A 14,372-nucleotide genomic window follows, 5' to 3' on the forward strand; every position below is an offset into this window, starting at 1 on the left:
AGGTTTAAATGATGCTCGGTTGGTACAGTACAAAGGGGCCCAAAGAAAATATGCTCCACACCATCACACCGCCAGCAGCCTGAACCATTAATACAAGGCAGGATGCATACACACTTTCATGTTGTTTAAACCAAATTCTGACCCTATCGTGTAAATGTTGCAGACAAAAACAAAAATCGAGACTCACCAGATCAGGCAACGTTTTTCCAGTCTTATGTTGACCCCGTGTGAACTGCAGCCTCAGTTTCCTGTTCTTAGCTGACTGGAAGCAGCACTCAGTGTGGTCTTCTGCTGCTGTAGCCCACCTGCTTCAGTGTTTGATGTGTTGTGCATTCAAAGATACTCTTATGCATATTGTGGTTGTAATGAGTGGCTATTTGAGTTACTGTTGCCTTTCTGAAGCTCAAGCAGCCTGGCCATTCTCCTTTCCTTCTTGGTGTACATATAAAAAGGCAATTGCTCATAAAGTAAGAATTAATGTTTATTGAACTTTCACAATGTAGTCTCATTTAAACTGCTACTTGTTTTACAGTTGATATTAAGTCAGTGCATAAATAAATAAAGTAATAAAGGGGTAGTCTTAATGTGGAATGTAAAAATGCTATTCTACATTTGTTAGAAGTAACAGATTAATGCCTCTAAATGTACAGTAATAGCAAAAAAAACACACACACAAGAAAAAAAAAACTATGCAAAACAAATCTAAAAGTGCCTTTTCATCTTCATCAACACAAATATCGTTTCAAAATGTAGAAAAATCTTCACACTTGAGCTTCCTTTTTCTTGCCACTGCAAACACCCACTTGCTATTTGGAATAGATTTATAATGGTTTAGTGAGACTTAGCTGCACAGTCACTGTAGTGTAAGGTTGTATATTCATCTGAACTGTTTACAGAACAAAAAAAAAAAAGGGTCCTGTGCCCACTGGACAGCTCTTTCACATGTTTGGAAGTGACAAGTTTGGAAGTTTGTTGCTCAGTGAAATACCAAACAAAAGATCCTGACTGCTTCTTAAGAGGGCACGTGATACTGCTGCCTTTCTGCACAGTAAAAAACAAAACAAAACAAGGAGCCAATAATAATTCCATGTATACGTGGTTATGATGACGCTGACAAATGTCTTTCCTTATAGTGTTACATTGTGTTATCTTTATGCTGCTCTCGCCTGACAACATGAGGTACAAAATCACAAGTGTTACCTTCTCACCGACTGCAAACACTACACACAATTACAATATACATAAATATTCAACTACACTTTCATCAGCTATCACTCACATGGTTCCCACTGCCAAGGACAAAAGATTTCCTACAGTTAACGTTACGTGCGGTGTTCTATAATGAAGTCGTAAAACAAAGCACAAGTCACGCCACGGTTAACAACTGGGGGTTCGATATGACATCACAGTTTTAGCAGCTTAAACTACCTGATTAAATAGCCCTAATGGTTACATTTGTCAGTGCATCAGAGAAAGAAAGACATATTGGCGGTACTTTATAGCTTTGCTATAGACGGTCAGCCTTCATTAGCTCCAATATAATCCTTTTCAACACAACTCTGTGCGTCAATTTGAGGCAACTGTGCCGATGCAACTCCTTCAGGGTCCTTCAAAATGAAAGCAAAGTTCAAAACTGCATTATATGCACCACCACATAGCGGCAACAATATCCTTCATCTGATAAACAAAGTATTCTCTGACTGCAAACTTCACTTTACACACATAACACCCAATTCTCGCCCACATACTGTGATACTGGAAACAATAGCTGTAAGCCCCTATTATTCACAATTAGTTGCTGCTCTACACTACACTCTTCAGCTCACACAGCTTAAGGTACTGTTGATTCTAGTAAGGCTATGGTCTATGGATTTAGTAAAAATGCCATCTGAATGTAGTGAATCTTCTGCTTTCTCATACATCCCCATCTTCAATCCGTGCAAGCTGCCTCTCCAGCATCTCAATTCTCTGGTTCTGAGCAAGCACGACGGCCCGCAGAGCTTTCATTTCTGCTAACAGCTCGTTCAACACATCATCCTAAAAGAAGAGGAGAAAAAGAAGTCAGAAAAAGCTTACAAATGTTTTAAATCTGCGTGTCACTTTCTCCTGACAGACCTCTCTCTTTGGCCTCTCACTGTGTCCGTCCGTTTCCCTCGTGGCTACTCTTGGCTGTGGCATCTCTTCTTCCGTCTCCTTGCCGGCAGAGGTAGGTGTAGATGTGGGAGATGCTACATTCCCTGATGAAGGTGGGGCGGCCCCGGTCCCAGAGTCCTGAGAGACGAGCTTGGGCTTGCTTCTGAGGGTGTCTCTGTGTTTGGATGGAGGAGCTGTGTAGCCACCACTCAAGGAGACCAACAGCGGCGGTGCGTCCTGCCCAGCGATCCATTCATCAGCCAGAAGAGCTGGATCCAGGCCGGCTGTGTCTGGGTAAAGGTCTCCCTGAAACAGATCTGACTAGAGAGGAAATATGGGGATGGGATCTTTTTTAGTTATTAAAAAAGCTGCTCATAAATTCTCCTTTAAATGCTGTGTATGGCTTACCTTTCGTGGTACAGTCATAGAAATGGGTTCCACTTTCCTTTCATGCAGCTTATAAAACCTATAAATAGCCAGAAAATCGAGGATAAGTTTTGGGCAATTGTGTATTATTCTTTCCCATTTTTATGCCTCTTTTCCACAAGTATCTACTCAGCTCAACTGAACTCTACTCTGCTTTACTTGGTTTCAGTCATTTTCCATTACAATTGAGTACCAACTCAGCAAGGTGTCCTGAAAGTCCCGTGACGTCATTTGTATGTGACAAAACACAAACAGTTGCTCTGCCTAGCTGCCTCTGGATTCTGTAACCAGTCACCAAGCTCAAAAACATCTGTAACATCTGTTAGTGTGTTGCTTGTTGTCCCTTGTTGCTGGGTATCAAAAAAGGCGGGTTTGTTACTAGCAACCTGGTCATCATAAATACCCTTAAGATATGGTTTCAATTTAGACAGAACTTCGGATTTAATAGCTTTCTTCACATCAGCCCTATACACAATAATCCTCTTTTCCCTCCAGCGAGATCAGACTCTGAATTTATTCTTTGGCAAAGACAAAGCATACACATATTTAAAGATTTGTACATCAGTGGTGTTTTTGCAAGTTTTAATGACTTATCACATAAGTTTAACCTTCCCCGGTCCAGCCTCTTCCGGTACTTCCAAGTCCGCCACTTTCTTCAGTGCCATGACCCTAACTTTTCAAATTTACCTTTGGAGTCTGCTTTAGATGAATTGTTAGGAATGCCTTTCAACCCAAAGAGACTAACTTCAAGAATAAATGACTGGATAGCCTCTCCAACACTTGAAAACACCAGGGCAGAATGGATAAAGGAACTGGGGGAGGACCTGGAGGAGAATATTTGGATCAGTGCCCTACAAAGAGTGAATGACAGTTCCTCTTGTGCTAAGTTAAGCATGATACAATTCAAGGTTCTACATCGTATTCACTATACGAAAGCTAGACTGGCAAAAATATACCCTAATACAGATGCAGGTTGCAACAGATGCCGGAGCACCCCTGCTAATTTAACCCATATGTTCTGGGGTTAAATTAGCAGGGGTGCCACCTCCTCCAGCCCATCCTCCGGATGGGCTGGAGGAGGTGGCTGGGGAGAGGGAAGCTTGGGCTTCTCTGCTTAGGCTTCTGCCCCCGCGACCCGGCCCCGGATAAGCGGAAGAAAATGGATGGATGGATGGATGGATGTTCTGGTCATGCCCATCCTTGATGTCCTATTGGTCTGGGATTTTTAGAATACTGTCAGAGGTACTTGATGTTAGTCTTCAACCCAGTGCAGCAACAGCTATATTTGGTGTCATAGATGGGAGATATTCTACAATGAAGAAAAAGCATAAACACATAACTGCTTTCACAACTTTGCTTGCACGCAGATGAATATTGTTACACTGGAAATCCCAGAACTCACCTAAATTGTCCTTGTGGCGGAGTGATTTGATGCAATTTATACAGTTCAAGAAGATTAAATATACACTTAGGGTCCAGAGACAAGTTCTTCTCTGTCTGGAATCCAGTACTGTCACATCTAGCTGGACTTCAAACCATGCCTCATTAGTAAACATCTAGCAGTCTGCTCTCCTCCATGTCTTCATATATATTTGTTCTCTTCGGGTGTTCTTGCACAGTTTTGTTTTTTTTTTTTAATTCCTGTTTTTCTTTTTTAATATATGTATGCAACTGTGTATGTACGTGTGCGTATATGTTTGCATATTTACAAATACTTTTTTTCTTATAATTATTGCAACCTTACTTGTTAATTGAATGGGTGAGTGTCCTGTATGTTAATAGAAGGGAGGGATCGGTGGGTTGGAGGGTGGTTACATTTAGGTATTTCTTTTTCAAAAAAAGGAAACTATGAGCATTGTTTCGGGGACATTTTCCCTATGCCTGTGTTTATGTATACTTTGAGATGTTTAATGCTCAATAAAACATATACACAAAAAAAAAAAAAAGTCGCTCTCATGACTCATCTAGCGACATCACTCTCTGGCCAAGTACTAAAAATGAACCTGGTACCAGGTACTGCCACCTAATGGAAAACTCTAAAAACGAAGTCGATTCAAGCTAAGTAGGGACTAGTGGAAAAGAGGCATGAGGGTATTGGTTAGTTCCTAAAGCAGCTGGGCATTTTTTTTTTTAATATTTATTTTTTTTCTAACGGCTAATCATACGGTTCTTACCTGGCAATTTCACACTTATTGACATCAACACCTCTTTTACTCAGAAAGCCTGCACCCCTTTGAGGCTCTTTGCTGCTGTATAAGCTGAGGAAGTGAACGTATGGGGATTCATCAGTCACTTCAAAGTATCGGATGGTGCAGTCCCCCTGAAAGCCAGGAGATCAAAAATCAAATCAAATGTGAAATGGCACTGCAGGTAACAGGCTAAATTCCTATTTGCCACACGATGCCAAGGCTTCACCTTTCCACACAGATAGACCATGTTTGTGTCAGGGTCATAAAAGGGTAGAAGAACTCCATTACTCGTATCCATTTCTTGTATAACCATTGGCTCTGAGAGATCTTTCTGTAAGGCAAAAGGATTGCATATTTTGCACATCAATTCAATTTGAATTTTATTTATATAGCACCAAATCACAACATTGGTCATCTCAAAGTGCTTTAATATTGTAAGGTAAAGACCCTACAATAAAACAGAGAAAACACCCAACAATCAAACAACCCCCTAAGAGCAAACACTTGGTGACAGTGGGAAGGGAAAAACTCCCTTTTAACAGGAAGAACCTCCAGCAGAACCAGGCACAGGGAGGGGCAGCCATCTGCCGCGAGTGGTTGGGGGTGAAGGGAGTCACTGTCCCGCCATATAATTAGAAACACTGGATTAACAATAACACATGTTGTTGTGTCTCAACAATCTGCACAAAGGTGTAAAAGTGCTAAATTCAGTTCACCTGCATTAAAGCCAGAAGCATACTGAGCCCTCTGATTTCTACATTACACATAAACAAGAGGCTTACCGTATCCCACAAAGCCAGCTGTCTCTCACTCATACGGCTGAAGCCCGTGGTCAGGATTTTTCCATCAGAGAGGAACACGGCTCTCATAGGCCTGGTACCATCATGCACTTTCTCTCTGACCTAGGAAAACAGTTACAAGCAGACAGAACCATCATAAATGCAGCGTAACAAGAATGCTAACTGAGCCAGGAAATTAGCACCATGGGAGTGCTTTATCACAAAGGTCCACCCTTTGACCGCATCTGCACACTTAACACGAATGTGAAATACAACCTTGAGGACAGTGCCTCTCCGTGGATCAATGACACGCAGGGCCTTGTCCTTGCAGACGGTGCAAATCACACTGCCATCCTTGTTCCAGCTGACACTGTAGATCAGGTCTGGGTGGGCGTCGCCAAGCTGGTACACTAGCTCCCCCGTGCCCACATTCCACACACAGATCACATTATCACAGCCTAGAGAGACAGAAAAACATCCAAGGAAGAGGTGTTGAAGCCTCAATGTGGAGAGGGTACAGGGTAAGGATGAACAGATGCAAATATTTATATGACCCCCTTTTGTTTTTTTCAGTATCAGTGCTTTGTCTTGGGGAAGATAAATTATCAGAACAAGCAGTATTATTATGTACCTTCCTATTGCAACACATTATTGATACACTGACAGCAAATATCAATATTTAATAAAAACAGGTTAGATTAATTGATGGTTCTAAATTGACCGTAGGTGTGAACGTGAGAATGATTGTCCGTCTCTCTCGCAACAAACTGGCGCACTATCCGGGGTGTACCCTGCCTCTCACTGTATGATGGCTGGGATAGGCGGAAGAAGATAGATGGATGGATGGATGGAAGGATGGATGGACGAACAGACTTTTAATAAAACATGATGGCACTCTAAACAGACTCAGGATTTCAACTTGAGTCACAACCTCATTACTTCTTCTCGCTATGTTCATCAAAGTAATGTGGGTAAAATGAAGAGATGTTAACTCTCAGTGACGAGCGCTGGGGAAAATTGTGGGCACAGAGTAAAGCAAATCAGAGAGCAAAGTATTAACTGAACTGACACTTTAAAACTGAATAACAATGATAATACATACACAATAACATAATACAGTGGACACACTACTTAGTCCCTGCATTTTGCCTTTTTAAAGGGATTCCCAGACATTTTGGTGTATTGAGCTTCACAGAGTTGCTGCATCGAGACGCCATCATTATCTCATGAACTGTGATTCCAAAATGTGCTTTTCTTAAAAGGTGTTATGGCTTGGACTGTTTTTCAGAGTATAAAACTAGCAACTGGCTCCTCACTGACATGTTATGGATCAAGCTGTAACTCATCTGCATGTGTAGCTTTTTAATTGTTGTGTGCTAAATAGTTCAATCTGTCTTGCTGGTGCAGTTACTTTTAGGAGTTTGCGGGTATAGGTCATGAATAATCACATCATTTTCTGCCTAATTATGAACAGCTTTAGATATTTCACATCAGATATTTCTTTTTTGATATCATTAGTTCAAAGTAGATGTAACTAAGGTGGAAAATTAATTTCCTCCACTTCAGATTAACATTTCAATCAAAATGGAGTGGAGCTGTTGTAAGGAAAATTTCAATAATTAGGGAGTAGATGTGTGACAAGATAGCAATTCCCCTTAAAATACAATTAATAATAGTCTGGTTGTGGAGATAAAGTGAACAATTAACTAACTTGTGGCTGAGAAGCAGAAACTCTCAGGAGGAAACTGGGCGTGAGGAAAAAAAGACTGCAGAGTTATTGCACTGCCACAATCAGAATTAAATAATCATGATAATACATTTGCCATGTTTTCTGCCTTTTTAGGTACTGTACACATAATATGATGCACAGTATTGATTGTCTTGGACTGTATTGAGTATTGCAAAACTGTTAAATAATGAGTAACAGTATAATAGTATGACACACTCCGATTTTAGTTACCTTTTTTTCCTTTTAAAGTTACCACCATAGCTGTTTTACCATGTTGTCTTGCTCACTACCAGCTCCAACTTATGCTGAAGTCCAGCAACGCGTTTATAGCTACTTAAATTACAGAGTTAATGCACTTACTCCTAAGCCGGTGGAAAAATGAGGCACAGTGAACAACATGCATTCTTCTGAGCGTGCATTAAGATAAGTGGTAGCTCACATTCTTACATTGGCTACAGCATCTTGCAAAAAGTTACTTTATGTGCTTGTGTGTATAGCTGTGCTTCCTTGGCATTAGAATACGTTTCAAATGGAAACCAGCTCTGGCAGCTTTTCAGCAAAGTGTAATTATTTTTCAGGTTAATCACGTGCTATGAATTGCTGAGGAGGGAAATCCTATTCCGTGCTTGTATTATGCAGCAGTATTTGAACTGGCTGTTACTGAACACCAACACAGCAAGATAAGAGCTGCTCTTCAACTCTCACTGTTTACAAATGGATGGGTGTACGCCACTTTTCTCTGGATAATGGGAGATGTTTAGCATGGGGGAAACTACAGCTCGAGTATCGCTGTCACCATATTTGGGGTTTGTTTAAAAGGTGAAATGTCGCCTGGATATTTAGTACAAGGCAAAGCTGACCTTAATTTGTCATATGAAACTCAGGTGCAGCACATTTCTACTGTGCCAGCACAAGCCCTTTCTTACAGATCCCTGTTCTATGCAAATATATGTAAAGCAAAAGAGAAAACAACACCAGTCTGCTTCCACAGTAGCACAGTTTAATATCAAGATGATGCACCCTACAAAGCACAGTTTTAAAAACAGTCTTCGTGAGTTGTCACAGTCATTTTCCAAGATGTAAACCACGTATGCTTTTAGGGGAAAAATGGGACACTACAACGGGACAGATGATACTACCTGCAGTTAGAAGGATGTTGAAGGCAGTTGGGTGCCAAGCCAGGATTCCCACTCTTTTACTGTGTCCCTCAAGGGTCACAGTGGCATCAGTCATTGGACTTGTCAGCCCACCATCTGGGATCTGCCAGACCTTCAACATACAGCAGACATTATGGTGTTGTATAATTTTTGCAGTTTTCATGCCATAACATTAACCTACAGTGGTTCCACACAGAGTTTTGTTTGTTTTTTACCCCACTTACTGCTAACACTTCTATCGGAACTTTTCCATTTGCCCTTCCTTCTATTTGAATTACATTTTCTTATCTGCATCTGAATTGACTTCAAGCCACATTTATTTCTACCTAATAAATATAACGACTAGCTTTGCTTAATATAAAGGTTAGAATAGGGGAAACAGCCAGCTTACACTATGTAAAAGATTAAACAAGTTGTAAAATTTTAGCTAGTGAGTTTTAGAGTAACTGAATAGCTAAAATGATTACTTTAGACAGAGCTACGCTAGTAACTACCCCATACCCAGTCTTTATGTGAAAGTAAGCTAGCTGGTGTTGGCTGTAGCTTCATGTTTAGATTTGATGTCAGCTGTCGGATCTCATTGGCCTGAATGATTAAACTGAAACAAATATGCTTTTCAATTCTCGGTGGACATTTCTGATTTTTGTTTGATTAAGTATAAAACACAGTATCTGCATCCCAGTACAGCTTTTCAGTACCAGCAAGAGTGATTTTCTTCCTGTCAAAAAATAGTAAGGTGTGCCCGCAGAACACAGGCTGGGTGCTCGTCAATCATTTACCTAGTCAGTAACATTATCTTTAACCTTAATGCTAACCCAACCGTGTCTAACAGCTGAGGAATGCCAGCTTGTGTTTTGCAGAGACCTCTGCTTAAGTTTGCCCTGCTGTGATCAGGGTAAACTGCCACAACATTAACTTGTTACAGTGTCAACTAAACACTGCTGAAGACCAAGCACACCCCCTGGCAGTGGCCTCCAAAATAGGAAGCTGCTCCAAAATGGCTAGAGGAACATATCGAGCCCCCAAAGTAACCTCAGAGCTGACAGGACCCCCTTTCTCTATTCTGAACACTACAGGATGCCCTCACAGGGTCTGTGTCTACACCAGCGCTGACATTATGGACAGACCTCAGGAGTCCAGGCATGCTCAAAAAGGTCACTCTGCCCCTAAATACTAGATGACATACTATTACAACTATAAGTCAGATATACCCACAAGTTACTGTAGTAACAACCATGCTAATTATTTGGTTAACGGAAGCTTAGATCATCTGCTCCAATCACAGCAGCATAACTGAGGAGGACACAGTTTTTGACGTGGATGGGCCTATGCAAGTCAGATAAGTCTCTTTTTAGAACTGAAAGAGGTCATCATCAGCTTATGAGGCTCTTTTTAAAGCATGACTTTACTTGAAACTTGCAAAACAAATTTGCTGTGACCGCACTGTGCGTTTATGGTTATCACACATACTGGTTCATGATGCAGTCTCAGATAGGCTGCTTATGCGTGAACTTGTTGTGTAGGTTGTAAAGGGAGTAGCATTATTCAGTCCTCTTTTTTGTAATGTAATTGTAAAATAATTTGAGTGTAATGCCCCCCTGCCGCCACCGCCGCTCTCCCCCAGTCAAATCCATCTGCTCTGGTGCAGATCCTGGTCTACAACCTGAAGCGTCTGATTTGTTTTCCTTAGCAGCAGAAAGAGAACCAACACAACATTAGGCCAGTGGTTTTAGGGTTGCGGCTGATATGACACCAGATGAAAGATTCCTGATAACAGGGCCACAAACCACCAACACAGAATTTCACGAGGTAAGAAATTTTTAAATCTACCTTCACTGTGCAGTCTTCTGAGGCACTTGCAATGACATTGTCATCATGAGGACACCACTGGATGTCCAGCACTGGTGCTGCGTGACCACAGACTGTGGGACAGGACTGGTCGATTCTGCCACTCTGTAGGCAATAACAAAGTTTCAACCATTAATGCGTTATCTATTCCTACTAATGGTATCGGAAGTGGATAAAGTCTGCAAATACATTAGTCAGACATGAAGCAGGGTTTAAAAAGTTGGCGACGTAATGCTTTTAGTGGCAAAGTGGAAGAAATATTGATCCACTGTTCATCTGATACTCTGTGTAAAGTAGGAAATTGAACCTTGCTGATCGGAACAACGAGGAAGGCCCCTCCTCCACCTGCTTCAATGATGACAGCAATGAATTTGGGGTTGACCGCACAGAGGGGATTGTCCCACGTCACCCGGGACACTCTGACGTCATCAATGCAGTGCTCCGCTTTCCACGCCTGGGCGAAAACATGGCGGAATTTGCTCTGCCTGACCACACCTCTCCGGAAAGACATACCTGGAGGGGGGAAAGAATTACACGGAGAAAAAAGTTACAATCGAAGCAACTTTAAATGGATGATTGTGGCTGAATGACAGCAAATAATTAACTGATCAGCTGAAAAATAACAAGTTACAGTTCTGTCAACAAATAGCAATGAAATAAGCAGGATAATTATTAAGCACAAAGCTAATAAGCTTGAAAAGAAAAATCTTTCTTTTCATTTGGAAAATGAAAAAAAAATGCTACTTTTCCTCATTTAATATGAATTTGGACTTTAAAAATAGACTGTTTCTTATTTAAACTGGAGGTTAACTGAAAGAAGCAACCTTAAAATGTCTTCTTGGGCTACTCAGATGTCCATTTTTGACTAAATTTGATACAGAAAATTAGATCCTGACCAGTATAGGATTTTTAAGACCAATACCAATAATGGTGATATTTGATATTTGGTGATTTAAAAATCTGATATATCGAGGGTTTTTTCAGACACATTTATTATGTGCATTTGTTTAGCAGTCCTTGGTAAGATGGCAATACAGTTTGAAAATATATATTTTTAATGTTTTACTGTCACAAGTATTTGTTTACACACTGCCTGACTCTGCTCAGCTCAGTTTCATTTTCAATTTCATTTATTGGCCATTATAAATGCCGATACCGATATATTGGCAAATAGCTAATATTGGCTAATATATCGTCCCTCACCAATATATCGTTCATGCTCTAGTAAAAATAAGCATTTGCCACATCTAAGACCACTAAATGTACAGTTACAGGGATACAGGAGTTTTTTTGATTAATGCCCCACTTTATACCTCCAAAAATATAATGCAAATATCTAGAACCATATAACAAAGAAACTGATTTTTCAAGGCAGTGCTCAAAAAACGAAAAGATTCTTTTAGTTTTTATGTGTTGCTGAAAGACACCTAGTTATACTTTTCCTGGTTAATATGTTGCAGTCTCGTGTGGGATGGGGAAAATGTTTGGCATTACACAGAAATAAAGGGTGCCTGACTAACCATGCATGCTTTATTAAAAACTGCAGATTTAGTCTTTTGATTCCCCAAACCCTGCACTAATACTATTGTTACTGTGCAGTTGATTTAGTAAATCCCCTCCATCTTCAGATAGTCAGCGAGAAAGACACGTGGCTTTCAGAACAGTGGGTAAATTCTTTCATACTAGGAGTCCGTCCTGAAAAGTACAGTCAGGCTTCAGTGGACAAAAGGGCATGATCCCCCTGAAACCAAAACATGCCGCTGCAGAGAGGAGAAGGGGGTTGGGCAGTCATAGTTGCTGAGAGAGGAGAAGCAGTAACTCTATATGCCATCTACCAATGCTTCACAGTGGTCAAAGCAAATTGTGTATCAGGAGCTATGAAGGCTACAGAGGGCTCCTCTGTGAGAATAAAACCACCCCAAATCCTGTTTGCTGCAAAGTCCGGCACTTCCGATCTGCATTTAAACCTGTGTTATTAAACAGTGTGCTCCTCTTCTATGATAATATATTTATTAAATATGCAGCATCCTTGCACCATTTCTGTTCGGGTTCCCATTGTCTGCTCACAATAGCAGCCGATAAGACAGCAGTTGGTTGTTGCAAAGAAACAACTGCAGGCATGAGCAACAAAGAACGCGCTTTAATCCCACAATTAGACATTTCAGGTGATTATTTTCCAGTCTAACAGCATACCTACCTGGGTTTTGACAGACCTCTCTTAATTGGAAGAAGGATCACCAAAGACTCGGGCGTGACAGGAGGAGGCCAATAAAATAATCCTCCGCTAGCAGCAGTAACTTAATCCTCTCCTGCGTCCAGGCAGGCATTCACGTAGATCGCGCAGACCTAGAACAAAAACTGTTCATTAGGGGTGGAGAAATCCAACCTTTAAAAAAATCAAATTCTGAGCTGTCTTCGTGTTACTTTGATAGTAATTACGCATGTCTGCTGTAGCACAAGTCTAACCTGACAGAGCATGTCCCGCGCTGATAAAGCCGCACCGACACGGTTGCACGGCGCCGCTGAAAGTAGCCCGGCTGCGGCTGCTGATGGTACGGTAGGGGGAGGGATGCAGACGCGGCTCGCCCCGTCTTCCTTCACAAACGACTGTTTTTGGAGCGACGGCTCGAGCAGAATCCCAGACACTTCCGCTCATGGCAGGATGTGTCAAAGACACGCAGGAGTAAAGAGCGATATCTTCCGTTTACGTCCACATTCCTGTCTGCCAGACCGGATGATATGTGCGCACCTGTGAAACCTGTCTGAAAACTAAATATATATCAATCAAACATTAAATTTACCACTTATAATCGGTGGCCAGCGTCACCCTTCACATTTGCACATGCATAAAGCAGATTTACATTTTTGATTTGTATAAACGTTTTACAAAGAGGTTGAAACAAAAACAACTACAACAACAAAATATCTTACTTTAAAAAACCTTACTTAAACTCTAAAAATAATAATCATTATGAAACCACATCAAAATATTTAAGAGCATATATACAAACAACAACGAAATAGGTTGTTAAACCTAAAAAGAAAAACAGGCCCTCCAGGCAGAGAGTATATTTCTGTATTTGTACAAGTAATCAGACTCGATGCTGTGACGCTGTTCAACAGCTGAAATAAAGTTTCCAAATTATTGTGCTGTTGCAGACTGAACAGGAGCTGTGTTTAAATTCTCTGAAGTTCTCTTAGTTTGCTGATTGTTGAGAATAAAGTATAGAGAGTAGTGGAATTAATATTAACATTTTCATTTTTCAGTCATTAAAATCCTGTGCCAACTCGTTGTCACTAGAAATAGGGAAACTATGACGAGACTTACGTTGTTAATCTGTTGCGCGTGCAGTAGCTTGTGACTTTAGCGCCACCCAGTGTTTGATAAAGCACAAGGACACTCAGTTTTGTTTTGTTTGTGTTTTTTAACCTTCCCAGGGTCGCCGGTTTGAGCGCTGCAGTCCCCACGTGCAGAAAGCAAATTAAAATAATAATAATAATAAAAATAATAATAAAAAATGTAAAAAAGCCCTTTGTAGAAGGATAAGGTTAAAGGGCACATTTATGGTTATTTATACAAAGGAAGTTAAAATTCTGAAGTTCGTGAAGTAAATGGCTGTGTTTTGGGGGCTTTCATATCGGTCATACATAGTTAGACTACGCTGCATACTCGCACCCAGAATTCACTGGTTAAAACACAGACACTATAAATCCCCTGTAGAATACAAGTCTTCACGCTTTAGTCAACATTCATATAGCATGGCTCAGCAATAGTGCAACAGGTGGCTCCGTGGCGCAATGGATAGCGCATTGGACTTCTAGGCATAGATGTAGCCATTCAAAGGTTGTGGGTTCGAGTCCCACCGGAGTCGCATTTTTTGAGGAAAAATTTGTGAATGTGCCCTGCATGTGATGAACCTCGAACGGGTTTTCCTTAGTTTAGAGATGTGATGATTAAAAACATTCCACGTAGGCATTGCCTCGCGTGTAATTCTCCTTAAACTTCATTTTTTTCTCTCCCAGGTGATGCGTTAGACTAACATCAAAGTCACTATTGCTAAGATGAACTGTTAACTGTAGATGCTTTAACTGCAAATAATGTAGCGATTGC

The 14,372-nt window shown here is 40.9% G+C and overlaps 1 protein-coding gene and 1 non-coding gene across 3 annotated transcripts; one reads left to right on the top strand and one right to left on the bottom strand.

Moving 5' to 3' along the window:
• Positions 1 to 468: 468 nt before the first annotated feature.
• Positions 469 to 12,899, bottom strand: coro1b (coronin, actin binding protein, 1B). 2 transcript variants are annotated; one of them, XM_030753643.1, is made up of 12 exons: positions 12,728 to 12,899; positions 12,475 to 12,607; positions 10,569 to 10,774; positions 10,244 to 10,366; positions 8,396 to 8,525; positions 5,804 to 5,985; positions 5,531 to 5,650; positions 4,975 to 5,079; positions 4,734 to 4,879; positions 2,542 to 2,599; positions 2,116 to 2,454; positions 469 to 2,037 (listed from the first exon to the last, which is right to left on the bottom strand). In XM_030753643.1, exons 3-12 carry the CDS (start codon positions 10,770 to 10,772, stop codon positions 1,915 to 1,917), a joined length of 1,530 nt encoding a protein of 509 aa, XP_030609503.1. In that variant the 5' UTR covers positions 10,773 to 10,774; positions 12,475 to 12,607; positions 12,728 to 12,899; the 3' UTR covers positions 469 to 1,914. The 2 variants fall into 2 exon arrangements, with proteins under 2 accessions (XP_030609503.1, XP_030609502.1); XM_030753642.1 differs by having other exon boundaries at positions 12,459 to 12,607; positions 12,728 to 12,898.
• Positions 12,900 to 14,045: 1,146 nt separating this feature from the next.
• trnar-ucu (transfer RNA arginine (anticodon UCU)) lies at positions 14,046 to 14,133 on the top strand. The gene is given in 2 exon segments: positions 14,046 to 14,082; positions 14,098 to 14,133. It is a non-coding gene; the product is annotated as a tRNA-Arg (tRNA).
• The last annotated feature ends 239 nt before the right edge of the window (positions 14,134 to 14,372 follow it).

This window comes from Archocentrus centrarchus, chromosome 18 (genome assembly GCF_007364275.1).
Source record: "Archocentrus centrarchus isolate MPI-CPG fArcCen1 chromosome 18, fArcCen1, whole genome shotgun sequence".
Lineage (NCBI taxonomy): Eukaryota > Metazoa > Chordata > Actinopteri > Cichliformes > Cichlidae > Archocentrus > Archocentrus centrarchus.

Bases quoted from the DNA above. Each gene is read 5' to 3' on its own strand.
- coro1b (XM_030753643.1), bottom strand. From the start codon at position 10,772: ATGTCTTTCCGGAGAGGTGTGGTCAGGCAGAGCAAATTCCGCCATGTT. The intron at 5,986-8,395 runs GTAGTATCATCT...CTGTCTCTCTAG, and splicing joins CAACATCCTTCTAACTGCAG to GCTGTGATAATGTGATCTGT. The intron at 5,651-5,803 runs GTTGTATTTCAC...CTGTTTTCCTAG, and splicing joins GGAGAGGCACTGTCCTCAAG to GTCAGAGAGAAAGTGCATGA.